General features: G+C 60.0%; 1 protein-coding gene and 1 long non-coding RNA gene across 3 annotated transcripts; one reads left to right on the plus strand and one right to left on the minus strand.

Annotated features, from left to right (window-relative positions):
• Window positions 1–4,175, minus strand: LOC123330032. The gene is made up of 2 exons (XR_006545730.2): window positions 4,041–4,175; window positions 1–2,469 (listed from the first exon to the last, which is right to left on the minus strand). It is a non-coding gene; the product is annotated as an uncharacterized LOC123330032 (long non-coding RNA).
• On the plus strand, window positions 3,219–27,292 carry UBE2L3 (ubiquitin conjugating enzyme E2 L3). 2 transcript variants are annotated; one of them, XM_025267221.2, is made up of 4 exons: window positions 3,219–3,365; window positions 13,871–13,966; window positions 23,823–24,009; window positions 26,933–27,292. In XM_025267221.2, exons 1-4 carry the CDS (start codon window positions 3,339–3,341, stop codon window positions 27,085–27,087), a joined length of 465 nt encoding a protein of 154 aa, XP_025123006.1. In that variant the 5' UTR covers window positions 3,219–3,338; the 3' UTR covers window positions 27,088–27,292. The 2 variants fall into 2 exon arrangements, with proteins under 2 accessions (XP_025123006.1, XP_044786538.1); XM_044930603.1 differs by lacking the exon at window positions 13,871–13,966 and having other exon boundaries at window positions 3,324–3,365.
• Window positions 27,293–27,943: the final 651 nt, after the last annotated feature.

Here is a 27,943-nt window from a genome sequence, read left to right on the forward strand (position 1 = left end):
TTGGTTTACAAGTGTTTTAAAGAGGCAGACTGGGGATTCCCTGATGGTCCAGTGGCTGGGACTCTGGTGTGCTTCCGCCGCAGGGGGCACAGGTTCAATCCCGGGTCAGGGGAACTAAGATCCCACAAGCCTTGTGGTGTGGCCAAAGGAAAAAAAAAGGTGTGCTGCTGGTAAGTTTGAGAACCTCTGGGTTAGACAGCCGTCTGTCTATCAGGGGCCCCACTGCCCCACTGCCCTGGTTCCCCAATCTGGAGAGGGGTCCCGTGGCCCTTGTGTCTGGCTCCGCCCCACACCTGCAGCCCCGTGCTCCGTGTCTGTGGCCGCTGGGCTGGGTGGCCATGGGGTCTGGGGTCTTGGGCTGTTTTTGCTCATCTGCCCTCTGCCACCCACGCCCTTAGCTGCTTGGAGCGCTCGACCTTGCTGAGGGTCCCGGGCTGCATCCTGAGAGCCCACCGGTGGCTTTAGGCTTCTGATCTCTGTGGCCGCAGTCGCCCCAGCTTTCCAGCCTGCTTCTCTTATTTGTGGGTTATCAGTGTGTTTTCTGCCCATTCTCCAAAGTCTTCTCAGCATCTGAAACAGTGCCCAGGACCAAGTCCGGGCCCGGTGAACGTGTGGCTGGAGGAGACGAGGCCAGCCAATCGGGGTGGCGGGCGTCCTGGTGCAGTTCACGGTTTACGGTCAGCACGTGTGCGCGCTCAGTCATGCTAAGTCACGTCCGACTCTTCTCAACCCTCTGGACTAGGGCAGACATAGGCGTTAAACACAGATATGGCAAAGGAGCACGGTAGCAAGCTCCCAGTGTGGCCTTGGGCCGGGAGCCAGGGGTGTGGTGCTAACTGGGAGAGGAGCCCATCCCAGCTGGGCAGGAGAGCCCGGGCTGCCCAGAGCAGGGACCCCGACTCCAGATGGAAGGACCTGCCGCGCCCTCGGCCCCTTCCCTTGGGGCTTCCTGCTGCAGGTCACAGGACTGCACCCAGAACCACCCCATCCTGGGGCGGTGTATACCTTCTCCAGGTCGACTCCCGGGCCCACTGGTCCACACCCCCCCCAGTGGGCAGGGGCAGCGGGTGCCAGCCTCCAGCTCTCCGGCTGCCCCTGGCCATGCTGGGCTGGTCTCTGTCTCGGCGGTCCTTGCCCCGCTGCCCTCGCCCCCTTGTGCCCCCTGAGGGTGACTGGCCCATTCCCACCAGCACACGATAGGCCTTGTTCCTGAATCCTCACCACAGTCGGGAGGCTGGCACTGTCCTCTCCGGAGGGGGAAACCGCCCGGGTTCCATGAGGCCCCAGGCGACCCAAGCCTGGTGCCGCCAGAGCCAGCCCACGGGCTCTGACCACCTGGGCGTCACTGGGATACCCAAGCAGCTGTCTCCTGAGGACCCCGCGGCCACGAGCAGCAGCATCTTGACTCTTAGCTCCCACTGTTGCCAGGAAAGACCCATCCTCCATCTTTGGCATCTGCATCCCTCTCTGTTCTGGGCCCCTCCCAGCCACCGTCTTCCTGTGCAGCCGGAAGCCAGAGGAGGCCTGGTCCATCCCCCCACGGACACCTGGCAGAACCTGCGGTCCAGGCATTCGGCCCTGGCCCTCATCAAATGTTGGCTGAGCACCCCACCTGGTCCAGGCAGAGGATGGGGGCAGGTGCTGAGTTAGTCTCCTTATTCGCTAAGCACAGAGATCCTGCAGTGGGGTTTGCGAAAGCAGGATGGTGGATGGATGGAAGAAAGGAAGGGGGGAATGGAGGGAGGGAAAGGGGGGGCCCTTTGGCTTGACCGTGTCTCCCAGACCTCGCTTCACCCCTTGCAGTCCAGCAGCAGACTTGGACAGGACCCCTTTGGTGACTGGGGGGCTGAGGAAAGCTTGACTGACCCCTTGAGCCTCAGTTTCTCCCTCGGTCAGTGGGGCCGCAAGAGTTGTGACCTCAGAGGGTGTTTGCGGGCGTTAAAGGCAGGCTCACGCATGGACACCGGCAGGAGCCCGCCCACTGCAGGCAGTCAGGCTCTGCAAGCAGGGCGGCATGGCTTGTGCTGTGGGCGGATGGGCACTTGCCCTGCGGATGAGGCGGTGCTGGGCCAGGGAAGGAGCGAGGCAGCATGGGTAGAGACCAGGCCCAGACCGCAGGCACCTCCGTGGTCCTCTGTCTGAGCCTGCACACCTCACCAAACCCCCCAACGCCTCTGTCATTTTCCTGGCTGCCTCCCCAGGGTGTGGTGAGGAGGGAGAAGAGGAAGGGGTCACTCTTTTTAAGAAATATTTCTGCGTTTGACTGCCCTGGGTCTTAGTCGCAGCCCACCACGGTATCTTCCGTCTTCCTTTCGGCATACAAACTCTTAGTCACCGCACGTGGGATCTTGGTTCTCCAACCAGGGATCCAACCCATCCAACCTGCAGTGGAGCGCAGAGTCTTACCCACTGGACCACAGGGAAGTCCCACGCTGGTCAAATGTGCAGGAGCGCCACGGTGCGCCAGCCCTGGGGAGGCAAAGGATCTGCTTTCTCCCTTCTCCCTCCCGGCGTGAAGCCAGGGCTCTCAGGACCCTGCCGAGATTGGCTCTACTCCAGCTGTCCACCTCCAGGGCCCTTTTCCTCTGCTCGTGAGACACCCACTGCTCTTAGCGTGGAGAAGAGCTCCTTCCCAGGCCTCCGTGATCTGCGGCGCACCCTGGGCTTGGCCTGCACTGCCGCCCGGGGTCCCAACCGCTATCACCTCTGCCTGGATGACTCCCCTCCTCCCCCGGCCCTACCGCATCCTCCGTCCTCCAGCCAGAAAACTCTCCTTACACCCAGGCATCTGATCTGACCCTGGGGTCGTCCTTCGGACCTCAGAGCCGCTCCTTTCCACCCTTCAGGTGCCTGCGTTGCTTGGCGAGGGGGTGGAGCCGGCGCCCAGCCTGGGACAGAGTCCGGCTCTGCTCCTCGCTGGCCGCACTACCTTGCGGGTAAACGCTTGGCCTCCACTTCTTTCTGTTTCCAAGAGTGTTACTTAACGCTGTTTGCTCAGCCAGGCTCCTGCCCCACCCTCCCCATCGCATAGGCGCTGAGCGGTGTCTGAAAGAATCCCGGTGCTTCTGCACACCTCCTGCGGTCAGGACCGCTGTGCACCTACTGTGTGCCAGGGCCTGATTCCAGCCGGTCTGCTAGCGCCGCCGCCCCCGGCACCGGCGGAGGGGGTGAGGGGAGGGGCGGGCAGGGTCCCCGCGCGCGCCCGCGCGCGCCCGCGCACAGTAGGCGCCGCGGCCGCGCGCGCGCCGCGGCCGCCCATCCCCCGCTCCAGGAAGTGCGGGGGCTCCGGCGCCGGCCGCCGCGATGCATTCTGGGCCAGCAGCAGCACCAGAGCCAAGATGGCGGCCAGCAGGAGGCTGATGAAGGTAAAGGCCATTCTCCGGCGCCGGCCGGCGGGCGGCCGGGCGAGCGGCGGCGGCGGCGGCGGCCGGGCCTCCCGCGGCCGCCCGGGCCCCTCGGGGCGCCGCCCGCCGGCCCCCACCCCGCGTGGGGCCGCCGCCCCGGGCCGCGAGCCGAGGGGGCTAACGGGCCGCTAGGCCTCAGCCCCGGGCGGGAGCACCAGGCCGCGCCGCCCCGCCCGGCTCCGCGGGCTCTCTCTCCGCGCGGCGGCCGCGGCGGCTCCCGGGCTGAGGCGGCGGTTCCCGGGGGGCCCGAGCGGCGAGCCCGCGGGGCCGCCCCGCCCTGGGCCGCGGCGCGCCGGGCTCGGGGCCGGGGTCGAAAGTTAGGCCGGGCGGCGCGGACGCCCGGCGGGCCGGCGGGCCTGTCTCTGCGCCGGGTCTCCCCGCGCCCCCCGGCCCTCGCCTTCCGCGCCCCGGGCCCTGCTGGAGCCGAGTGTGCCGTCTTGGGGGCGGGGATGACGGAGGGAGTCGGACCCGGCCAAAGTTTACAAAAATAACCCGCGACTCTGTATCTCGAGGGCGGCGGGGCGCCCTCTCGCTCGCTGGCCGCCCGGGTGCGGTGCCCCACCGGGCGGGCCTAGGCCTCTCTGGTGCGCGCCTGCCGGCCGTTCCCCGCCAACTCTCCGCGGAGCCCGAGCTCACCTCGGGTAGCCCTGCCGGTCGAGGTGCTGCACCGGGCCGGAAACGAGCAGGGCCCGGGAGCCGGCTTCCTGAGCGACCGTGGAGGGCTGGGGCTCCTCCCGGGCAGAGCCGTGCTGCGGAGAGCCAGACACGGAGCTTGGGAGTCCCAGCACCCCGCCCCGGGCCCTGGCTCCTCGGGAGCGTTTCCTTCCTTTTGTCAACTAAGGGCTAGAGACGACGTTGAACTTCCTAAGACTCGATTGGAACCGGGCTTGAAAGGACGGTCAGCGGAATCCAGCCTTGTTTTCTCTTGTCCGCGACCCAGCCGTCCACACAGTCATCTGGATGGGAGGACCGATACTCGGTTATTTCCCTGCACTACTCTCCCCAAAGGCTAGCGCTCCTTGATGCCTTTCAGATGTTACTTTTCTGGAAAGGCGTCTTGATGTTGGTCCCTCCATCTCCGCTCTTACTGAGATGACTTTGAATCACGGCCTCACCTCCCAGGATGCCCTTCTGAGTTCTCACCTTCTCTGACTTGCCCTCTTGGTCACTGAAGTTCTTTTTCTTCCTAAAGCACATAGTTAATCCTTTCACTCCAACCCCTTCCAATCCTAACCCCTGTGATTTTATTGTCCTGGGAAGTTAATCCTGCCTTCCCCACATGCCAGACCCTGAGGCTTCTGGAAAAGCAGTCCCTTCAGCCACACCTCCTGCTTCTTGATTCCCCACCACTCTTTTTTTTTTTTTTTTTAAATATCGGAGTATTTTCTTGTCAATGCAGGAGATGCAGGAGACTCAGGTTTGATCCCTGGGTTGGGAAGATCCCCTGGAGGGTGAAATGGCAACCCACTCCAGTACTCTTGCCTGGAAAATTCCATGGACAGAGGAGCCTGGTAGGCTACAGTCCATGGAGTCACAAAGAGTCGGACACGACTGAGCACGCACACGTAGGTGATTAGCAGTGTTGTGATGGTTTCAGGGGGACAGCTCAGGGGCTCCGTCATGTGTGTACGTGTGTCTTTTCTTCCCCACTCCCTCCCATGCAGGCTGCCCACTTACATGGCGCCGAGTTCCCTGTGCTCCACAGCAGGACCTTGGTTTCCCCGCCACTCTTGCACCTTGTCACCGTGGCTGCCTGTCTGCTTAGCTTTGATTTTGCACTGGTCTCTGCTTCACTCTCACGCTTGTATGTAATCCTCCTTGTTATTACCAGTTTTAAGGTGAGAGAATGGGATGCAGGGAGTCTCTGGCTTGCTCCAGTTTCCTAGCTGGGGAAGGAGTGAGCTGTGATCTTCCCAGTCTGACTCCACAGCCCCCGGCCCTTAGGCGTCCTTTGCACGTGCCGCTTGCTCTCCCCGAGAAAGGCAGCCTTCCCCTTGCCTGGCCTCCTTTCCCGGGAAGTCCTGGGTTCAGCCCCCATCCTCTCTCAGAAGGAGTAGTTTCCTCCTTTGTGTGACCACAGCACTTTCTGTGCATTTCTTTCTCTCTGAGTGCTTGTCACAGTCGGAGTTGTGTTAGACTTGCCTTTCCTGCTGGGTTCTGAGTTCCTCAAGGGCAGGGATCTTGACCTAGTTCATCCTGGTATCCCTTAGTCTAGGCTAGTTGACCCAGTTTGGGGCTCCCAGGGGTCTGAGAGGGGAGTTAAACGGTTTTTCAATTATTTTTGCATTGTAAAAAACTGGAGCTTAGGAGACAAGAAATACATAACGTTTTCAAAGTACTTACTGAGTACTAGATGGTTGATGTAAGTTTCTCCTTATTTTTTCAATAACTCGTGAAGTTAGCATGTCATTGTCATGATTTTAGTAGTGAGGTGGTTGGGAAGCTTAGCTGGCTGTCCAGGGAGAGATGCTGCGTCTCCCTGGCTCCAGATGCCAGGTTCCATGCCCCTCCCGACACAGTCTCCCGTCTTACTCCAAGGAGTGCTGAGGAGCACGTTGGATTCTTGACTAGTGGCTGGAGATTCGTTCAGTTCAGTAGCGGATGCTCCTTACGAGATGCTCATCATTGACTCTGAGAGTCAGTGTTTCGGCCTGGTTAAAAAAAAAAAAAGTGCCGAATCAGGTCAATCAATACACAGCTCGGATAATAAAAGGGATTTCCGGTGGTGAAAAGTAAACAGGTGTTGAATAGTCAAATGGATTACATCTTAAAGAGCTTCACATTTCCTCAGAGACCATTTTCTGAGACACTTGGAGTCAGAGACTGCTTTGTAACAGCGGACTGTCTGCAGATAATGTAAAATGCATTATTAAAAGTAGAGTGATTTGCATATGCCAGGCCAAGAAGTTATTTTAGGCAAAGTGAACACGATAAAGTCTTTAGTTTAAAAAGCAATTGCCGAAAGGATTAGCGTTTTTTTCAGGACCCTTTTTAGGAATTACAGTGTCAATAAAACATTAAATACATTTTAATTTGCAAGCGGCTAATTCCCTATGGATGGCAACTGCCAGATTGTAACCATGGCTTCAGTCGGGAGGGGAAATGGCTACAAAAGTGAAACCCGTAGGTGTGGCTGAGGGAAACTGGTGGCAGTCTGCCTTTATTTCAGCCTCTCAAGTGCAGCACTCGTCTCCCCCACGGGCCCTCCAGCTGGGTGTCTTCCCAGAACGGCTTTTCTCAGTGGGGAAATGTGTAGATTTGAAAGGGGGTGACGTCGCACTAGTTACTCTTACGATGTAACTCGTGATGAGGGGTTCAGAGGGATGGCAGCCTTTCCGTGCTGTTTAACTCCTGCTCACCCCCAGCTCCATGTTGGCGTGCTTTCCGCCCGTAATCACGTGGGAGCAAGTGGGGGGGCTGCTGACTGACAGTGCGGGCCCTGGAACCGTGCTGAACACTGAACTCGGGTGCCGAGGTTACGCGTCTGGGGTGGGGGGAGTGTGGGAGGGGAGTTTTCCCAGTGGTGGTGTGCCAGTGTTCGTGTTCTGAATCCCTGGGTTGTGTGGACTCGAGGAAAGAGCTTCGTGTTTTACCCTGAATTCGTGCCTGGCGGTGAGTCGGGACTGGTGCAGCCGCCCTTAATGATCTTCTCTGTGAGCGTTCCTCCACTGAGAGGCTGGGATGGGCCCATTACTGTGGCACTGGGGCCTTTTCTTGGGGTGCACATGAGCACAAAGACGCTTGTCTCGAGGCGCGCAGGCCTCTTCTCATCTTGTCATGGCGCTAAATTAAGAGGCTGTTGATTTCCGTTTCATTATGCCAGGCCACTGGGGAGCGTTCTCACTCTTGGAAAGGATCACTAAGTGTTCAAGAGGTACTTCTCTCTTCTTTGACACACAGTAACTTGGGAATTAAAGCTTGGAGAACCCCGACGCCATCCTCCCGGGCCTGGACTCTGTCTGTCGTCCCCCCAACCCTGTTCCTCCCCCCGCCTCGGGAGAGAGGTCTCCGTGCAGGGTTTGTGGACCACCTCCTGCCTGCTCTGCACTGCGCCCCTGTGCCCTGGCCCATCTGCCCTTAGTTAATGGGCTGCTTGTCTGCCACGGTGCCAAGGGAGGACCTGAGGCTCCCGCCTCGCCCCTTCCCCCCGCGAGGAGCCCCTTGCCAGCTGCTGCTGAAGCGGGCCTTTATGTCCCTTTCCCGTCGGGCTTCTCCACTGCCCGCCGCTGTGCCCCGCGTGTGAGTGGCCCCTGGTCGTGGCGGACACCTGCTTGGGATCGCTCAGTGGGTCCTTTGTGCTCCTCCCCAGCCGCCTTGGTCCCACGCCATCCGTGAGTGGCAACGTGCAGAGACGCACTCACACCGCTCCTAGGAGCTGCGCCTGTTCCTGGCTTGTTCCTTCCAGGCTGGGCTCAGCAGCCCCCGGTCCCTGCCCGCCCGTCCTGGACTCCCTGGGGCCTGTGAACTCACGGCCAGCACAGCTGGTCTCTCTGCACCAGGGTGCCTCCTGGTCCTCAGAGGCTCAGCTCCATGAGGTCGGGAGGGTCCCCCTCTAGGCTGTGCCCTCTGGAGCTGGAGGACAGGGATGGCCCAGCCTAGAACAGAGATCCCGGATGCCCGCCCACTGAGGAGTGGGGAGCAGGGCGGGACCCCTCTGGCGGGAGGAGGCCTGAGCTTGCTCTGGCCCCGGCTCCCAGCAGGGCGCTAGCTGCTGGCGGGGCAGCTGCTGGCGGTGAGGAGCTTCCGTCCTTCAGAGCAGACGGAGGAGCCCGGCCTCATGCCGCTTACCTCGCACGGCCCCCTCCCCGGGCATGAGGGACGACCTGTGAAGCGCTTTCCGAAACGCTGGGCGCTGGCCGGGGTTACCCTTGGTTGGACCCCCGCGCTGGCTGGGCTGGTGGTGGAACCAGCTTCTGTCACAGCGCTGCGAGGGTGGGTCTCAGGAAGGGTGGCAGAGACGCTGTGCCTTTCAGCTGAGGGCCTGCCAGCCCTGGTGCCGCGTCCAGAAGCGGGCGCTTGCTGGTGAGGGCTTTGTCTGCTCGTGTGTCCTGGCCGGCCTGGTCCTCCTTGGGCTCCGGTGAGCCCAGCCCTCGGTCCTGAGAAGGGAGCAGTGGGGCTCATTCAGGACTGAGCTGCTGAGCGGAGGACACTGCAGGGCGGGCCACAGCTCGGTTCAGGAGCGTGTCCTGGGCCGCCGCGTCTCAGCTCAGGGAGCCCAGGCGAGCTGCTGGAGCCCCTGGGCGCTGGTGGCGTCCCCTGTGAAGACACAGTGAGTCACTGAACAGCGAGGCCTCAGAGGCACGCCCAGCACGTTTCTGTGTGGGTGTCAGTGCGGGCGCGAAGGCCGTGGCCTGGGGGGGGCGGTGTGTGGAGGTGGGTGCTGCCCCTGGGGTCATGGGTCGGGGCCCAGAAGACAGGCCGACCCCCTTCCTGCACACCCGCCCTCCTGTCTCTCGAAGTCACCTGTCCATTAGGGCTAGGTTAGTGAGGGGTTTCCTGAGATAGTCGTGCGATCGTCTTTGTTTGAAGATGTTTACTTTTTGCAGCAGACTTAGGCAGCTCTCGAGTTCAGAACGGGCCTCTCAGACTCACCTGGGTGTTCTCTTCCTGCCCTGAGTGCGAGGGTCAGTGAGGCTGCTGAGCTGGGCAGGCGGTCCTGGCAAGGACCCTGAGCTTCTGGTCTCCTCCCCAGCCCTGGCCACCATCTCCAGCCTCCAGAGCTGCGGGGCCCCAGCAGGTGGGAGGCCGAGGCCTGGCCAGCACCCACGGGCTGGTGCCCACGGATGGAGCCAGTCAGGCCCTCCCTGCTTTGTGGGTCTCCCGCTGCCCATGCTGTGCCGTGGGCTCTTGAGGACAGATGGGACAGAGGGGAGGTTTCGTCTGGGTCGGGGGCGGTTGGGCGTGCTGTTGAACCGCTCTCGGCCTGTATCTGGTTGGAGTCTTCCGTGCTCCACCGTCTTGCCAGACCTTGTTGCTGCTTCTCACCAGCGAGCTCAGCAACGGCCTGAGACGCTGTGGGACGGCCCTGCCGGGTGGGTGCGCACAGCCGGAGCCATGACTCGTGTCAGAGCTGGTGCTCCTGTGGGCGGCCCTGTCGCGTGGGGGCACCCACACCCTCTCGGGCTGGCGTCCGATGGCCCCTGAGCCCGTCCTGAGACGGCTGGTAGACGTCTGCACGCCCCCCCCTGGCTGTGGCCGTTGTTGGGAAGCTCCGCACAGGAAAGCACCTTCCAGATGACCCACCGCAAGCTTCACACCCCGTCCCGTCCTGGGGTGCCAGGCCCGCCGCCGCGCAGGCGAGAGAGACGCGCGTCCTGGGGCAGCCGTGCGGGGGGCCGGGCGAGGGGGCCGCCTGAGCCTCCCGCAGCACCTCCGCTGCATCCTGTCTGCTCCCCGCTCAGCGCACGGTGGTCCAGCACCGGACCTGGTTCAGCTCTCCGTCTGCCTCCGGCTTGTCCATGTCCTGCCTGAGCTCTGGGGTCCTGATTTCTTCAGAGGGTTGGCGGAACCAGCTCCCAGAGTCTGGACCGGTGCTGAGCGTGGTGTTCGTGGCGGTAACTGAGTGTGCCGTGGCTGGCACCGTGCCGTCCGCTGGCCGGGGGGTGGTCCTGCTCCCTCGGCGAGCAGTCCCTGAAATCAGAGGCTCGCGTCCTGGGGCTCTGAAGCCTTGTGCTGGATTCCCGGTGCGCTGAGTTACATTAGGGTCTCAGTGGGGTGTCATTGCCCCCAGTCGCGTGCGAGCTGGGAAAGTGCCTTTCTGTCAGAGTCGGTCCCCCTGACACCGTCCGGCAGAGCGGGGGAGCCCTTCTGGATGATGGCCGTCCCACGAGTCGCTGGCTGGCAGTGGACAGGCCTCCTGTGCCTTTACCTCGAACATCAGGCTCTGCCTGCCGGTTTCTTTCGGCCTGGACGGCAGGGGCCTCGGAACATTGCTGGCACGGTGATCCCTCGACGGGCGCCCTCCAGCGCAGGCCTTGCGTGTCCCTGCTTTTGTCGTCTTGGAACTCGAGTCTCTTGTGAGTCCTGGAAGGTGCCGTTCCAGGGCTGCCAGCCCCCCGCGATCCTGACCGGGGCAGGGGAACCCCCGTCACCTTCACCCACAGCTCTGTGATGGGCCGTCTGCAGGCTGGCGGCTCTGGCGCAGGCTCTCGTCCAGGCCTTGTCCTGCACGAGGTCTGTCTGTGGCTGGGCCTTCCCAGCCTCTCGGTCAGTAAACCCGCCTACCTGCGTGGGGGTCTAGAGGCTCGGACGCTGCTCTTCTCAGGCGGGGCGGGAGTGAGCCCCCACACAGAGGCCTGCATCCTGCCTGGCATCCCGCCTGCTCTGCCCTCATTGGGGAGCTCGGGAGGGGAGTGCGATGTGCTGTGGGAGGCCCCCCTTCCCGTGTCGTCTTTGGAATCGGATCGGGTCACTTGTGGAAGCTCTGCGTAACAGCTGTAGATGCCTGCGTTTCTCGTTTCAGGCCCCGAGCGCTGGTTGAAGGCTCACCAGAGCTCTCCACACCAACACGCGTCACGTCCGTGTCCTGTTACATGGAAAAGTGTGTGTGGGGGGGACAGGGTTCAAGGGCAGTGCAACGCCCCCCAGCGTCTCTTGTAGCTCTCTGCAGGGCCTTCCTGTCTCCAGACATGACGGGGCAGGCACCGTGGTCCTCCGCTCTGCCTGCTGCTCGGACAGCGTGTGGAAGTGGCCACCTGCCGAGTCAGGAAAGCCCTGTTCCGTGTGCAGCAGTGTTGGGGGCGTGGCTGGGGGCTGGCATGCACCCTCCATGGGTACCCTCCATGGGCACGCTCGGGGTGCGCTCGGGGCCTGCCGTGCGGTGTGCTGCCCTCCGGGCAATGCCTCTGCTTGGGGAGCTCGCTTCCAGTGCTGTAAAGGCCTGTGGTGGTCTGGGCCTTGAGCTTTTCCCTGTGGGAAGGTGGGGTGGTCCCCAGGCAGGCTGTCCCCTGTGAGGTCGATCAGGGAGGCCATGAGCCATGTTCCTGGCCGGGCATGTCGCACACCTCTGGGGGGGGAGGGGCGGGGGCAGAGGCGGTCAGCGCAGAGACTCCGCCGGGCAATGGTCCCCTTCGGGCCCCGTGGAGTGCAGCCCTCTGCCCTCCTGCCGGGGAAGCCCCTGCCCCTGGGCTGGCATCCCTGGCTCCTTTGGGGGCCTCTCAGCAGCTGGCCCTGGCTGCTCAGCTCCCAGCAGGGCTGAGGCAGAGCTTGGTGGGCACGGCCGTCAGCCCCGTGCTCCTGCACTCCGCTCGCCCCCGGCTCTCCTTCGCGGGGCCCTCCTCCTGCGCCCGTCGGCAGCCCTGGCTCTGAGCTGCCGTGGTCTCCTGCCCGTCGCTCACTCCCCGTTCCCTGTCCTCGGTTACAGGGTGCAGCCTCTCTGGCGGGGCTGCCAGGCCTTGAGGCGACCCTGTCTCTTCTCTGGCGCCTTGAGCCAGCCTTGGCTGGTCCTGGGTGGAGGTGTGACTGGCCTTCCGGGACGGACACTTCTCGTCTGCGCTTCGGTCTTGTGCAACTCGGGGCTTTCTGCGAGTGTGCTGGCATGAGCTGTCTGTGGGTCTCAGCGGGGGGGAGGGGGGGAGGGCCTGGCGGGCGGTGTCACGGGCAGGGCGCAACCACCACCCTGTTGAGAAAGCCCTGGGCTGGCTGGTCTGTCTCCTCATCTCTCACTTCTGCCTCGTGCCCACTTCTCGTTGGTTAGAATGATGCAGAGGGGCTTGCCTCCTCGTCTTTTTTTTTTTTTTTTTTTTTGCCTCCTCGTCTTTGCTGAGCCTGACTTGACAGCGCGGTGACTGGGGTTCATCTGGAAGTGTGCGCCGCCTTCCCGAGGCCCGGGCCTGCGGGCACAGCCTTGCCGTCTCCTCCTGGGCCGGGGCGGGGGGTGCCCGTCCCGCGCCCGTGTCTTGATGCCAGAGCTGGGCGCCCGCTGCCTGCTTGCCCTCCGCTCCTCGCGCAGGGCCTTGTTCATGGCCATGCGGCGGTGGGATCCCGCATTCCCCTGCTTGTGTTTATTTCCCGCACCTCACGTGGTTAGTGTGTGGGCTTCTGAAGCTGTAACGCGTACGTGTAGGTTATTTTAAAATTCATCGAATCCGTCCTCCATTATCGTTTCTTTCCGTCATCTTCTGTTTTTTGGCCATGTGGTTAGTGGGATCTTCGCTCTCTGACCAGGGATCGAACCTAGGCCCTTGGCGATGAAAGTGCAGCGTCTTAACAGCTTGGCCGCCAGGGAAGTCCCTTGTTTGGTTTAAAACTTTTGTTTAGCTCGCTAGGATGCACCCTTAAGGGACGTGGCATCTCCTGCCCCTCGCTGAGGCTCTGACTCCCTTGTCTTGAGCAGGAGCAGAAGCCGAGCGCACGGAAAGGGCTCCCCGGCACTGCTCCCCCTTGGGTCACGAGCCTGGAGCTTCGTGCGGAGAGCGGGGTGTGGGGGAGAGTCCCTGCCCCCCTGAGTCTGCCCAGGGCCTGGGCCCCAGGGAGCCTTTCCTATGAGTCGAGGACCAGCTGAGGTCGTGTGGTCCCTTGGGGTCCCCGCTGCCGCCTCTGCGTGTTCACGTGACACGCTGTCCTGCTCGTCTTGACCGTCGACCTGACCATGCTGGGCATCCCCCCCCAACCACTGGCCGAGACCCGACGCCGGCTCCTCCCCCCATCCCGCCACAGATCCCCAGGGCGCCCTGTGCACCAGCTGTGCGGTGGGCATGTGGGTGCCGAGGAGGGGGCTGGCTTGTGGGGGCTTCCAGGGCCGTGGGCCCCGCGGAGGAGACAGGCCTGGCTGCGGGCTTGCAGAGGAGGCTGCTCTGCGGTGGATGCAAGCCGGGCCGGGGCTGGCGGGGGCGCGGGTGGGTGGTGCTGGCTCGTGCAGTGATGCCTGTGGGTTGGTCGCCCGAGCCATCGGGGGCGGTGGGGCCATCGGGCCAGTGCCCTGGGGAGAACCAAGTGCTAGCCGGCTCTCAGCCAGAGATGGGACAGCGTGCGGTCACCGGGATGGGGCACGTCTGCATGAGCACAGACCCTCCCTGCCCTCGTGGGCCACCCAGGAGGCCAGGCTCAGGGAGCTGCCCCTGCTGCGCCTGGGCCCTGGCGCCCCAGCTACGTGGCCTGTGGAGAGAAGCCGCACCCCCGCTGATGGTGGAAACACCCTGGGCTCGTTGGTGCCTCATCCTGCCCCCTCACCTGAGCACGCGGGCAGCACGGCCTGGGTCTGTGCCTGCCCTGTGCCCTGCCTCTTGGGGGCAGTCCACAGGGAGGGGGTGCCCCGGGGCTGGGCTTCACCGAGGTGGGGCGTCTTGGGCTGGGGCGTGGGTTGGGGCTGCCGCTCCGGGGGTCTCTCCCAGGCCAGGGTGGTCCAGTGGCGCTCTGCAACGCCTCGAGGTGGCGTCGGCGCTCGGTCTGGTTTGAGGAAGTCGGGAGGGGCTCACCCGCAGTGCCTTCCCCCGTTTGACATCCCTCTGTGCTTTGTCAACCAACAGGAGCTTGAAGAAATCCGCAAGTGTGGGATGAAAAACTTCCGTAACATCCAGGTCGATGAAGCTAATTTGCTGACTTGGCAAGGGCTCATTGTTCCCGTGAGTACTGGACACCTCCCCTCCAGCAGCCCCAGACGGGGCCGGGCGCAAGGCCGACGGGCGCCTCCCAGGCCCGGAAAGGCCGTGTGTCCAGACCACACACCCAGTGCAGACCAGCCGCCGCCTCCTCTCGGGCGGGCCCCGTCCTCTCTGCGCTCCCGCCCGGCCGTGCGTCTGTGTCTGGTCCTCTGCGCCTGCGTCCTGGCTTCCTCCCGGCACACCATCCCCCCCATCCCGCCCCCGCCCCCCGCGCCTCCTGCTGCCTCAGCCCCTGCCCTGCATCCCTCCTAGTGTCCCTGGGCTCCCGCCCTGGATCTGCCCCGCGTTCAGTTCCCTGTCACCCAACCTCCTCTGCGCACTCGCAGCCTCTGCGCCATGGCCTCCTGCGGCCTCCCTGCCCTCTGGGTTCAGTGGCCCCTCTTTCTGCAGCCCTTCCTAACTCCCCCTGCAGAGGCGTGTCCCGTGAGGACTCCAGCGGGGACCCCAGCTTCCCACAGCGCCCGCCGGAGGGGTCCGGCCGCAGCTCCAGGCCCTCAGTCCTCTCCTGCGCTTGCCCTCAGCCCATCCAGCCTCTCGCCTTCCTCTTGCTCCGTTTTGTCTCTCAGGGACCCTGCTTCTGTTCCCCAGAGGCTCAGCAGTGAAGTACCAGCTTGGCAGTGCAGGCACGCGGGTGCAATCCCTGGGTCGGGAAGATCCCCTGGGGAAGGGAATGGCAACCCATTCCAGTATTCTTGCCTTGGAAATTCCACGGACAGAGGAGACTGGTGGGCTGCAGTCCACGGGGTCGCAAGAGTCGGACACGACTGAGCCACTGAGCACGCACGCGCCGGCCCTGCCTCTTCAGCGTCGGGTTCCGGGTTCTTGCTGGACGTGGGGGTGGAGTCTCGGCCTCTGTTCAGCCTCCTTGCTGGAGGCGGCCTTGCTGGGACGTGGTGTGCCTTCCGTGTCCCGTGTGGGCTCTGAACTGGGACCCTCGGACCAGTGCCCCCCACCTTCCTGTTTTTCTGCCCCCACCCCACCCCTTGCGTCTGAAATCTCTCCTTGTGGGCAGAGGGGCTGCTCTGCCAGAGCTAAGCAGGGGGCATGCTGACCAGAGACGCCGGCCCCTTGACACTGGTTGTAGGCCGTGCTTCTGTAAAGGTCCCAGGAACTTGAGCAGCTCTCTGGATGTGCAGTTTATCTTTGTCATCATTTGGAAAACTGAGGCTAGAGATGCTGGGTAGTGCCCGTGCACGCAGAAAGCAGTCACTGGCTGTGTCCAGCCTGCTTGTGCCCAGCCCCGCCCACTCTGGGGACCCATCAGGTGCCAAGTAGAAGGTGGCTGCCACCATCTGGCTCGTGGGGTTTGTCCTCTACCGATAGGGTTGGGCCTTGTGAAAAGTGCTGGGAGTGGACAGGGAGGGTTTGAGTGGCCAGGCCAGGCCTTCTATCCCAGGAGCTCAGCGGCGGCTCTGAGCGTCAGTGGCGGTCAGGCAGGCGTCCTTGGGGCCGCACTGGCAGAGCCGGGGGGCGGGGGTTGACGCCTCCTTGAGCACCGGGTGGGGTGGCTGGTGGGGTTCTGGTGGTCTGGCCTCCGCCCCCGGGGCAGCTGCGCCCAGAGACCGAGGCCACGGCCAGAGCTGCTCCCGCTGCCTTGCTGCTCATCCTGGGCTCCTCTGTCCATGGGTGTCCCGGGCTAGGATACTGGATCGGGTTGCCGTTGCCTTCTCCAGGAATCTTCCCAACCCAAGGGTTGAACCCGCGTCTGCTGCCTTGGCAGGCGAGTTCCTGATCGCCAAGCCACCAGGGAAACCCCACGTAGCCGTGGTGCGGGAGGGAGCTCAGTCGCTCTGCGGCATGTGGATCTTCCTGGGCCAGGGATTGAACCCACGTCTCCTGCACTGGCAGGCAGAATCTTAGCCACTAGACCACCAGGGAAGTGCTTAAAGTTTCTCTTTTAAAGCATTAGTAGATTTTGGTTCACCGGTGTTTTTATTGTGATAAAATCTCCGTAACGTAGTTTGTCAGTTCAGCCTGTAACTGAACAGTCAGTGACGCCGGTTACAGTTGGGCCGTTGGGCAGCTGCCGTCACTGTGTTTCCAGAAGCCATAGTGAAATGAATGCCACAGCCGTGAAGTAGTAACGCTCCACTCTTCAGCCCCAACCCTGGTACTTTCTAATCTGCTTTCTGTGTCTATGAGTTTGATAGTTTATATAAATGAGTTGTATGAAACTTGTTGTTTTATCTGGCTTATTTCACTTGGAATTTTTTGAAGGTTCATCTGCTTTGTACTGTGTATAAGAACATCACCTTTACGGATGAATCAGCTTCTGTCACATGTGTACTGAGCCTTGTGTCCATCCGTCGTCCACCCGCTGGTGGACAGGAGGGTCGTTCGCCTCTTTGGCCGTTGTGGTGATGCTGCTGTGAGCGTTGGTGTGCAGGTGTCTGCTTGAGTCCCGTCTTCAGGGCTTTGGAAATTGCGTGGAGCGGCTGGGTCACGTGATGGCTCTGGGTTTAAGTCTTTGAGGAGCTGCCACACTGATTTCCACAGTGGCTGCGCCGCCTCACGGTCCCACCACCAGAGTGCAGGGCTTCTAGTGCTTCCCCGCCCTCTCCTTATCCAGTTACCCGCCTTAGGCACAGTTATCCCCCCTTATCCACAGTGGTCCCCCACCTTACCCACAGTGATCCCGCTAACCCACAGTGATCAGCCCCCCACTTTTTTATCTTACCACCATTCAAGTAGAAGTCAGCTAGCGTCTCATGGGTGGAGAAGGCAATGGCACCCCACTCCAGTACTCTTGCCTGGCAAATCCTGTGGACGGAGGAGCCTGGAAGGCTGCAGTCCATGGGGTCGCTAAGAGTCAGACATGACTAAGCAACTTCACTTTCCCTTTTCACTTTCATGCATTGCAGAAGGAAATGGCAACCCACTCCAGTGTTCTTGCCTGGAGGATCCCAGGGACGGGGAGCCTGGTGGGCTGCTGTCTCTGGGGTCACACAGAGTCAGACACGGCTGAAGCGACTTAGCAGCAGCAGCAGCGTCTCATGGCAGTTCTGTTTTGGACGTTAGCTAGTACCTCGTTAGCTACACCCGAGGAGCATGCCTGGGCGCCACGATCACCTGAAGGGCCGTGTGGGGTCCCGCTCAGCTTCACATGCTGTGCGTGTGCCGTGTGTGGCGCCACGTGTCGGCCATGGGGCGCCGCACAGAGCAGCCTCGCTGCCCCCGCCCTTTGCCCACACCCGCGGCTCCGGCCGCCGCTGGCACTGTGCTCTGAGCTGGCCCCTCGTCTGCCCGCTTTGAGAGCCTCCTGCAGTTGGACTCGGAAAGCAGCTCCTCAGGTTGTCGTCTCTCACTGAGTGACGTGCGAGTCAGATTCCTCTGTGTGTTTGGATAGTTCGTTTCTTTTTAGTACCAAATAATATTCCATTGTCTGAATGCACACAGTTTATTTATCCATTCAGCCCTGAAGGGCATTTTGGCAATTCTGAATAAAGCTGCTATGCACATTCTGAGCTGGGCTCTGTGTCTCTTTGTCGTCCAGTTGTAGTTCTTCATATTAAACCCTCATCAGACATATAATTTGCAGATATTTTCTACCATTCAGTTGGTTTTCTTTGCAGTCCCTTGATTATGTTCTTTGGTGCACAACATGTTTAATATTCATGAAGCCATTTCATCTTTTCTTTTGCTTGCCTGTGTCATATTCAAGGAACTATTGCCAAACCCAGGGTCATGCAGGTTTGACTTTTGTTCTCTTCTGAGAATTCTTACAGTCTTAACTCTCAAATTTAGGTCATTGATCCTTTTTGGTTTTAAATGGTGTAGGGATAAAGGTCCAACTTCATCCTTTCTGTCTGTGGATATCTAGTTTTTTTAGGGCTATTTGTCGAAAAGACTGCTCTTTCCCACTGAATGATCTTGGCATCCTTGTCAAAACTTAATAGAGCTGGATTACTAACAAGGACCTGCTGTATGGCACAGGGAACTGCTCAGTCCTGTGCAACGGCCTACCTGGGGAAAGAGTCGTAAGAGAAAGTCGGCGTGTGTGTGTGTGTGTGCACCCGACCCACTCTCTTGTGCGGCAGACACTAAGGCAGCACCGTGCCGATGGCGAGTCACGAGCGGACGCGCTGTGAGTGAGCTGGGGCCCGGGAGGAGCAGAGGAGCGCGCGCGTGCTTGTGAGGGTTCACTTCTGGACTCGGCTCTGCTGGTCTGAGTGTCCGTCCTTACGCCAGGACCACACTCTTTTGAGTACTGTAGCTTTGTATGAGGTTTTGAAATCAGGACACGTGAGCTGTCCAGTGTTGATCTTTCTCAAGATGGTTTTGGCGGGTGCGGGCTCCTGTGCGCCTGAGCAGGACCCTGTGGGGCCTTGCCGGCAGCCCCCTCCGTGACTCTGCTCTCGCTCCTCCCTGAAGTCCCTAGCTCCGAGTGTCTGATGCACGCTTCCTGAGTTGTTTTTCAGATCCTAAAACCCCAGTGGAAGGAAGGAACTACTTGGTGGCCGTGAGCAGGCAGCCTGCTGATGCCTAACGATCGGTAGCCTTAACCCTTGGGACCACACCTGTCACCTCACCTTCGGCAGCAGAGGACCCCGCCCGAGCCGGTTGCATAGCCTGGGCCCCCCCGGGTTTGCCAGCTCTCTCCTGAGCTGTGAGCCGGCGCCGCCCTGACTGCTTGCGTGGCTCCTGTGCGTCCCTTCACGTGACCCCGTGTCAGCAGACGGGCTCTGCCGAGCGCCGGCACGCAGACCAGGTTTGGTTCAGTAACGCACCTTGAGGTCCTGTTTGATTTTCGGGAAGGGTTCTTCCATTTGCGGGAAAAAAAATTGAGGTTTTGAGAGGGATCATATTGAATTTTCAGATCACTTTACTGTTACTGTCCGTCATCACAGACGACAACAGCGTTGCCATCTAGAGGAAGCCTCGTCGTCTGTGAACCCAGGACGTCTTTCCATTTAGTTAGGTTTTCTCTTCTTTCAGCAGTGCTTTGTAATCTCCAGTGTACAGGCTTCACACCTCTGTATTTTTCAGCTCAGGATGTAAAAATAAAACCGTAGGCTGGGCCACACAAAACCCCAGATTTCAGTTTTCTCACAGCTCTGGAGGCCAGAGTCCCGGGGGGGCTGGCAGGGCCCCTTGTGTCGTCGGGCTTCCTTGTCTCAGCGCTTGCGGGCAGAGCAAGGGTGCGTGCACGCGCGCGCTCTCTCTCTCTCTCTTTTCCCTTTTGACCACGTCACCTGCAGGACCAGGGTTTGAACCTGCGGCCTCAGCAGTGAAAGCAGTCTGTCCTAACCTCTGGACCTCCAGGGAAGCCCCAGGAGCTCTCTTCGTTGAGGACATGGATGTTGTCAGCCCAGGACGCCACCCTGTGACACTGTTGAACCTTAATTACCTCTTTACTCTCTGCACGCTGTGGGTGAGGGCATCCGTGTGAGCATCTGGGCAGGGTGGGGGGGCACCAGCATTGGGTCTGTAACAGCCTCCTTGCTTAAGCATACCTTGGGTATTTTCATCTTCCCAGTGGCAGCTATAAACGGGATTCTTTGCTTCATTTCCTTTTTGGGTTCCCTGTCGATCGTTGCCTGGGTACAGAAATGCGGGTGACGTTTGCGTGTTGCTTTTGTTTCTTACGGTTTGTGTGTGACTCATCTTTAGAGTTTTCCGTGTGTACGATCAGGCCAGGTCCGGACCAAGGTAGTCCATTTCTCCCTCTCCAGTGAGGGTGCTTTGGTTCCTTTTCTCGCCTGAGTGCCCTGGCCGGAGCTCCCAAGTCCTGAGTTGGGCGTCTCCAGCCTTTGTGGTGCCGGGTCTGGTGGGAGACAGGTTTTCACAGGTGGGGGTGGTTTGGGGACGATTGAAGCACTTTACGTTTATTAGGATCTGATCTGACGGGAGGTGGAGCCCAGGTGGTGACGCAGGCATTGGCAAGTGGCTGTGAATCTTCTCTGTAGAGGCAGTGTGCATAATTATTAACGGAATAGTTTGCATTCTTGTTTTGCACAATGTCTCTGAATCCCAGGTGCTATTCTGTGCTCACAGTGTATCTCCGGGAGAGTCCTGTTTCAAGTACACAGTGGTCACCGGGATGGTGGCCACTGTATTGGATGGAATGTGTGTGGACCAGTCAGGACTCAGCCCCAGTTCACGGTGAGGGAGCCGGGTGGACGGAAACAAAACGGGGCTGTTGGCAGCGTGGAGACGGGCGGCCGTGACGGGACAGCCCGCCGCGCAGCTCCTCCCAGGCTGACTTCTGCCCCATGAGTGGCGGGGTGGCGTCTCGGCGAGTCCTGGTTCAGGCGGGAGGCCTGTGTCTGTCCCTGCGTTTCCTGGCCTCGGCCTTGCGCCGCACAGTCTGAGCTGTTGAGTCTCCGGCGCTCGTGGCGCGCTGCAGACTACATCCTGGTGTGTGCAGGTGGGCTGTCTGTGTAGCGTGGTCGGTTTCTCTTGTTCACGAGATGCCAGCAGCCACCTCTGTCCATGGGACGACCTCGGGCGCTTCTCAGCCTCTCCAGGAGGGACAGCCCTGCCCTCCACCGGAGCCCTGCTCCTGAGTCAGCCGGCTTCCTCCGCCGCGGTTTCACTGAGAGGCAGAGATCACGCATCTCGCCTGTGTAAAGTGTGGGGTCCGTGGCCTCCGGCGTGCCTCCTCTGCCACAAGGGCAGAACGGGTTTCGTTATCCTCAGAGAGGTGTCCCGCCAGCGTCACCCCCGCCCCCGGGCACTGAGCTGTCTGTGCTCGTTCCTGCGTGTGCGCGCCCGTGTGCTTTGCCACGTGGCTCTCCCTGCTGGAGCCTGTGTGCAGACTCCGCTGCGCGTGCCGCGTGGCCCTGCTGCGACGGCGGTGTCGGCGCCCGCTCGCCCGTCCCCGCCTGAGAGGTGCGCGCTTGTCTGTGCTGTCCAGGCATCGCGAGCGAGGCCGCTGTGAACACGCGCGAGCAGGGTTTCCTGGGGGCACGTGCCTTCATCTCCAGGTGCTGGCCTGGGGTGGGGTTGCGGGGCCCCGTGCTGGCCGTGTCTCATGCTTTGACGGGTGCAGGCTGTTTCCACAGCGGCCGTTCCGTTGACACCCCGACAGCTGCACGTAAGCGTTCCGTTTTCTCCACCTCCTGACTACGCCTTGCTGTTGTCTGTCTCGTTTACAGCCCTCCTAGTAGATGTGAAGTGGTGTCTCATTGTGGTGTTTGGTTTGGTTTTGTGTCTTTTCTGGCCTTGCCACACAGAACGTGGGCTCTCAGCTCCCCGAGCAGGGGTCGCGCCGTCTGCATTGGGAGCCCAGTGGCAGCGTGGGGCCCGGGAGCCCCTCTTGCTGCGGTCCCCGTGGGCTGTTTCCTGAGGGGTGAGGAGTCTCTCCTTGTGCCTGTTGCCGCGTCTGTACCCGTTTTGGAGAATTATCTGTCCGTGTGCCTCGCCCACTGTGACCTGGCTGACCACCTGGTTGCAGTTTCGTTTTTGAAAGCTGTGTGGTCAGTCTCTCTACGAATGAGAAGCTGTTTTATTCCCGCGTGCTCATGGCACACGGGGCTCCGCCTGCGAGTCGCCCTGGGGTCCTCAGGCGCCCGCCTGCTTCGCCCCTCACGCTGCGGCTGGCGGCCGACGCTCTTTTCTCTTCTGTGCAGCAGACTCCAGCCTGGCTCTGGAGGCCTTGTGTTCCAGGTACGTTAAATCAGTGTTGGACGGAGGACATTTTTGGCCACGTTCAGAAGAATAACACGAAAACTGGTGTTGATGATCGCAGGGTCAAGAGAAGAAACGGACAGCTTAGCCGTTCCGTCAGCAAACACGAGGCAGGTTCTGGGGACACCTTGGGTCCCTGCGCTCAGGTATCACCCGGACTAACAGAGAAGGCTTCTCCTGCCTTGAGAACACGGCCGGTGACCTTGACCTCGACCTCACGGCTTCCCAGAGCAGTTGCTGCTCCCGGAGCAGCAGTGCCTGCTGGCCAGCAGTGAGGGCCGGGTGCCATGGCAGGGTGAGGGGTGATGCCAGCAGCAGAGTGTGTGCGTGCAGGAAGCCTGAGCCCACCCACACCCCACGTTCTCTCCCAAAGACATGTGTTTCTCTGACATTAGTAGCTCTGGAGGCTGGGTCCTAGAGAGCAGGTGTGACCCTCCGTTTGAGCGGGCATAGGCTTGCAGTCCCTTGCCCACGAGCGTGCTGACTGGTGTGCATCCAGACAATGAATAATTGTTATTCAGTCGCTAAGTTGTGTCCGACTCTTTGTGACTCCATGGACTGCAGCATGCCGGGCTTCTCTGCTCTTCTGTCTCCCAGTTTGTTCAAATCCACGTCCGTTGAGCCAGTGATGCCATCCAACCATCTCATCCTCTGTCGTCCCCGTCTCATCTTGCCTCAGTCTTGCCCAGCATCAGGGTCTTTTCAAATGAGTCAGCTCTTCGCATCAGGTGGCCAAAGCATTGGAGTTTCAGCTTCAGTATCAGTCCTTCCAATGAATATTCAGGGTTGATTTCCTTTAGGATGGACTGGTTGGATCTCCTTGCCGTCCAAGGGACTCTCAAGAGTCTCCTTCTGGGTGTCTCTTGAGTTCCTATTATTGCATTCCTATCCCCTGTGATGAAAAGGATATCTTTTTTGGTGTTGGTTCTAAAAGGTCTCATATAGAACTGTTTAATTTCAGTTTCTTCAGCCTTAGCGGTTGGAGCATAGACTTGGATTACTTTGATAATGAATGGTTTGCCTTATAAACAAACCAAGATCATTCTGTCATTTTTGAGATTGCACCCAAGTACTGTGTTTCAGACTCATGTTGACTAGGAGGGGTACTCCATTTCTTCTATGGGATTCTTACCCACAGTAGTAGATGTAATGGTCATCTGAATTAAATTCGCCCATTCCATCCGCTTTAGTTCACTGATTCCTGAGATGTTAACATTCAGTCTTGCCATCTCCTGCTTTTCCACATCCAGTTTACCTTGGTTCACGGACCTGACGTCCCAAGTTCTTATGCAGTATTTGTTCTTTACGGCATCAGGGTTCACCTTCCTTCACCACCAGACACGCCCACGGCTGAGCGCCGTTCCCGCTGTGGCCCCTGCGCGTCCTTCTTTCTGGAGCTGTTAGTCACCGCCCTCCCCAGGAGCATATCGGACGCCTTGCAGCCTGGGGGGCTCATCTTCCAGTGTCGCGTCTTTCTGCCTTTTCATGCTGTCCATGGTGCTCTCCAGACAGGAACACTGGAGTAGTTTGCAGTTCCCTCCTCCGCATGGACCGCCTTCTGTCAGAACTCTCCACTGTGACCCGTCTGTCTCCTGTGGCCCTGCGTGGCATGGCTCAGCATCATTGAGTTACTTGAGCCCTTTTGCCACGACAAGGCTGTGATCCATGAAGGAGAATGGAATAAAACTGAGCATCAAAAAGAAGTGCTCTGACAAGCCATGGAAGAACCTTAAATGCTCATTATTGAAAGAAACAGTCTGAAAAGGCTCCAGGCTGTGTGATTCCAGGCAGAGGGTGTAAGGCGCCTGCAGCATCCAGCACCGTCACGAGCAGTCTGCAGGGTGTGGGCTGTGGGTGAGGGTGTGTCGGCCACTCACTCGTGACATGGGGGTGTTGGTGCTTGGGGAGGCTGTGTGTGTGTGTGTGTGGAAGAATTTTGTATCTTCCTCTCAGTTTTTCAGTAAAGCTACAGCTACTGAAAAAAAAAAGTCTATTTTTTAAAAAATGTAGAGGGACCAGGGTGTCCATCTCAGGCACTCTGCTCTAAGAATACTAATTATCATTTCCCTGGTGGTGATGAGGCTTTAGTTGATATAACCTCTTGAATCAAATGAAGCGTTTTCAAGGTGAAACCCTTGGAGCCGTCCTGTCTCAGTGGCAGGCTCACGCTGGTCTCCTTTCTCTGCAGGACAACCCTCCCTATGATAAGGGGGCCTTCAGAATCGAAATCAACTTTCCAGCAGAGTACCCCTTCAAACCACCGAAGATCACGTTCAAAACGAAGATCTATCACCCGAACATCGACGAGAAGGGGCAGGTGTGTCTGCCTGTAATTAGTGCTGAAAACTGGAAGCCAGCAACCAAAACCGACCAAGGTAAGGCGCCTGCCCCTTATGCCTCCTGGGGCCCCTCTTACGCCAGGGGGCTCGGAGCCCGGAGAGACCTGCAGCGCCAACCCCGTGTCCCTGGAGGCTGCGCTTCCCACTGTCCCACGGGCGTGACGCAGCCCCACTCAGCTCCAGCCCACGAGGAGGCTCCTGGGTGCGCGGGCAGAACGCCCCAGCACACCCGGGGCAGGTAGGGTGCGGCCCTGTCGCTGGGAGTGTTCGTGAAGGACTGGGGGCTGCCTGGAGGGGGAGCGGCCTCCCAGCGGGTCACATGTGGGCTCAGGCTGGAAGGCGGAAGGGAGGGTGCTGGGGGCTCATGGCCTAAGGAGAGGGCGTGAGCCAGAGGCGTGAGGCAGGCCGCAGGACACTGGGGCTCGAGGGGCGTGGTGGGAGGGCTGGCCTGGCTTGAGGCGTGTGCCATGTGGAAGCTTGCGCTGGCCTCAGCAGGCCCGAGCTCTGTGCGCCTCGGGGCCAGTGTCCATGCATGCTCATGTTTCTGGGGAAGTACTTGGTTTGGGATTGTGGCCACCCCACTTTGTTCCCTGCGAGTGACGGCTCTTTACTTGGGTCCGTGTTTAGCTTCCTTCTGTCTCTTCTGTCTGTGCTGGGCCTGCGCTGCTGCGGGCAGGCTTCCTCCAGTGCGGTGGCCTCTCCTCTGCAGAGCTTGGCCTTGGAGCACACGCTCCATAGCTGAGGCGCACGGGCTTCGTGGCCCCGTGGCACGTGGGGTCTTCTTGGGCCAGCGCTCAGACCTGTGTCCCCTGCATGGGCAGGCAGGCTCTTGCCCACTGGGGTGCTGGGGAGTCCCTGGTTTTTGTTCTCAGCTCTGTGAATTTGCTTTGCAGTGCTCGCCTCCTGTTTTTGGTGGCTCTCTTAAAAGTGACTGCTTGAGCCACTTACATGGTCTTAGAGTACGGAGAGTGGATGAGTCTGGAAGTTGACAGCCTGCAGGCATGTTTATTTTTTCTGGTGACTGATATAATCATTTTCCAGTGGAACCATTAAAAGCCTTTCCCACAGCAAAACTCGCTGGATGAGGTCCCCATGAAAGGCGTCCACCAGGCTCCCACAGCCAAGCGGCAGAGCAGAGTCAAGGGAGGCGTCTCCAGGGGACTCGGCACTTGGTCTGCACACGCTGACCTCTGTACAGACGAGGTCCGTGTCCTCGTGTGAGGCCAGGCCTGGCTTTTCCTGCACAGACTCAGCTCTGTGCGGACGCCGGCAGCTGCGTTTGCTCAGGTGGCCGGACCACAAAGAGTTTCCGGTCTCCTTCCTCACCTGGCACCCAGGGTAGGTGCCTTACTGTGCACCCCGCCCAGGACAGGCCGCCCCGGTCGGCCATGGCAGCCAGGTGCCTGTTTGCAGAGGAGGTCTTGGTGCGCAGACGGCACGCTCTGCTGGTCCAGGTTGTGGGCGCTTGTTTCAGACAGGCGGGTAACCGAAGAGACGTCTTGCTCTTCTGTACTTGTTGCCTTGGGGCATGAAGAGAAGACTGCCGTCCGACACAGGGTGCTGCTCTCTGCGCAGTGGCAGTGGGAGCACTGCTCTGCAGTGGGAGGCAGGGTTTCTCTCCGGACGGTCCTGGCGTGGCCTTGGCCTCCTCCTCGTCACCTCAGCAGCGTGTCCCCACGTCTCTGTTCCGTGACTGCCCTGTATCAGTGTCTGCAGAGCTCGTGGCTCAGGGCGACTGCAGTTTATCACTCCCGTGCTGTGGGCTGTCTGTGCTCAGCTGGCCACTCGAAGTCACTGTGCCGCAGCGGTCCCAGCCGCTCTGTAGCAGATAGCTGAGGGCTGCAGGCGACGAGACACAGCAGAGGGAGGGGGGCCGGAAAGGAGATCCATTGTGGGGGGTGCTGGGGGGCCAGGAGGGGATCACTGCTGAGAGGGCTGCGCTTGTGGGTGTGATGGAGGCCTTCGTGAGGTGGGCAGTGGTCTGACGTGGTTTTGTGAATATGCTGAAAGCAACTACATTGTCCGGTTTTTAGAGAGTTTAGTTTTTGGCATGGTGAACTATATCTCAGTTTTTAAAAAGAAAGTAAAGAAGTATTAAAAATGGAGCAAAAATGGGAGAAAAATCCAGAAACAAGGCAAACCTGAATCATACAGAAAGGGGGCAGCAATGGCACCAGATTAAGGGATATAAGAGCAGGTTTCCTCTGCAGAGTCTAGTTCTGGCATGTACCTGCAGCAGAGCGCAGGCTGTGCTGGGTGGTGAGTGAAATTGATTATTCCATTGGGAGCTGAGCTCTGCGTGAACGTATCGTAGCACAGCAGCAGGATGGCGGGGACAGGAGAGTCAGGTTCCCGCGTCCCTGTGCGGTTCCTCTGTGCCCCCTAGTGAGGTTCTGTCCAGGTCCTGGCTGCCCTCGGGGGAGCATTGTGGTGGCCACCCTGAACTGTTCGAGGGCCTCCACCTCAGGAGTGGACATCCAGTGCTGCTGGGGGCCGAAGCCTCCCTGTGGTCAGATAGGTGGTCAGAGGGCCCTTTCTCAGCCACTCAGGAGCTCCTAGGGCTCTTCCGGAGGGGCTTACCATTCACACGGGCAGGCCTGTCATGCATCCTCAACCAAGGACAGTGCTGGGCACAGTCTGGTCCCTGCCCTGGGGCGGCTTCACCTGTGTGAGAGAGGCGGGTGGAAGTGGCTGGGGACTGGGCTCCCCGGCTGTCAGTACAGGAAGGCTGCCCGGAGGCGGACGGGAGGAAGCGGTATCTCGCTGTGCAGTGTGGTCAACCCTCGCCGTGGCACTGGCCGCTCTCCTTCTTCAGTCTCTCCTCAACGCAGGGGAGCGCTGGGTTGAGTGCTGGTGGTTGGAGTTCTGGCTGAGCGGATAGCCAGCCTCTTGGCCTGGGAGGCGCTCGGGTGCCGAGTGGCAGCCTCTAACCCGCGGTGCCCTGTCCTTCTCTCGGCAGTCATCCAGTCCCTCATAGCACTGGTGAACGACCCCCAGCCGGAGCACCCGCTCCGGGCTGACCTAGCCGAAGAATACTCTAAGGACCGTAAAAAATTCTGTAAGAATGCTGAAGAATTTACAAAGAAATATGGGGAAAAGCGACCTGTGGACTAAAATCTGCCGCGATGGATTCCAGCGAGTGTGAGCAGAGGCCCCGAGCAGTGCATTGAGACACCCCGCAAAGCAGGACTCTGTGGAAAATTGACACGTGCCACCGCCCGGCGTCCGCTTGTGGCAGTTACTAACTTTCTACAGTTTTCTTAATCAGAAGTGGTCTAGGTAACCTGTAAAGAAAGGATTAAAAATTTAAGATGTTCTAGTTCTGCTTTCTTTGTTTTAAAAATCACTGCTTCAACCTACTTTTAAAAAATGGTGTTTCTTTTCCTGTCCAAATTTATCCAAAATCAATTTACATTTAGGCCATAAGGTTTAAAAAAAAAGGCGGGGTAGTGGGGGAGGCCCTGGTTCCTCTCTGCCCTCGCAGCTGCCACTTACTTGCATTTCGTCTGATTCTCACTCCCCCACTCCCCCAGGCCCGGCCCCGCCTCCAGGCCCCTCTGCTCCGCCCTCAGCCTGCCTGCTGTGGGAGTTAGTGCAGACTCCTAACTGATTTATAGCCTCCTTTTGAGAACACCGAGAAACAAGCAAACCTCCACTCCAACCCCCAACCAAAAAAAAAAAAACCAACAAACAAACCCCGTTGAAAGGGGAGGTCCAGCTCTTCTGTAAAACCCTGGCTAACGTTACCCCCGTGACGCTGGCCAGCCGGGATGAACCTCCAGCCTCAGGCCTGCGGAGGGCAGCTCCCCCTGGCCCCGGGCCCGTCGGCCGGAGGACAGCGCGCCTGTGGGAGGAAGTCCTCGCCAGGGAGACGCTCCTCCCCGCATCCCTTCCGGAAGACGTCAGGTCTCCCCGCGGACAAGTGCTGGCGTGTCCACGCGCAGGTCCGTGCTCAATTGTCGCCGACGAG

This window comes from Bubalus bubalis, chromosome 17, assembly GCF_019923935.1.
Source record: "Bubalus bubalis isolate 160015118507 breed Murrah chromosome 17, NDDB_SH_1, whole genome shotgun sequence".
NCBI classification, from domain to species: domain Eukaryota; kingdom Metazoa; phylum Chordata; class Mammalia; order Artiodactyla; family Bovidae; genus Bubalus; species Bubalus bubalis.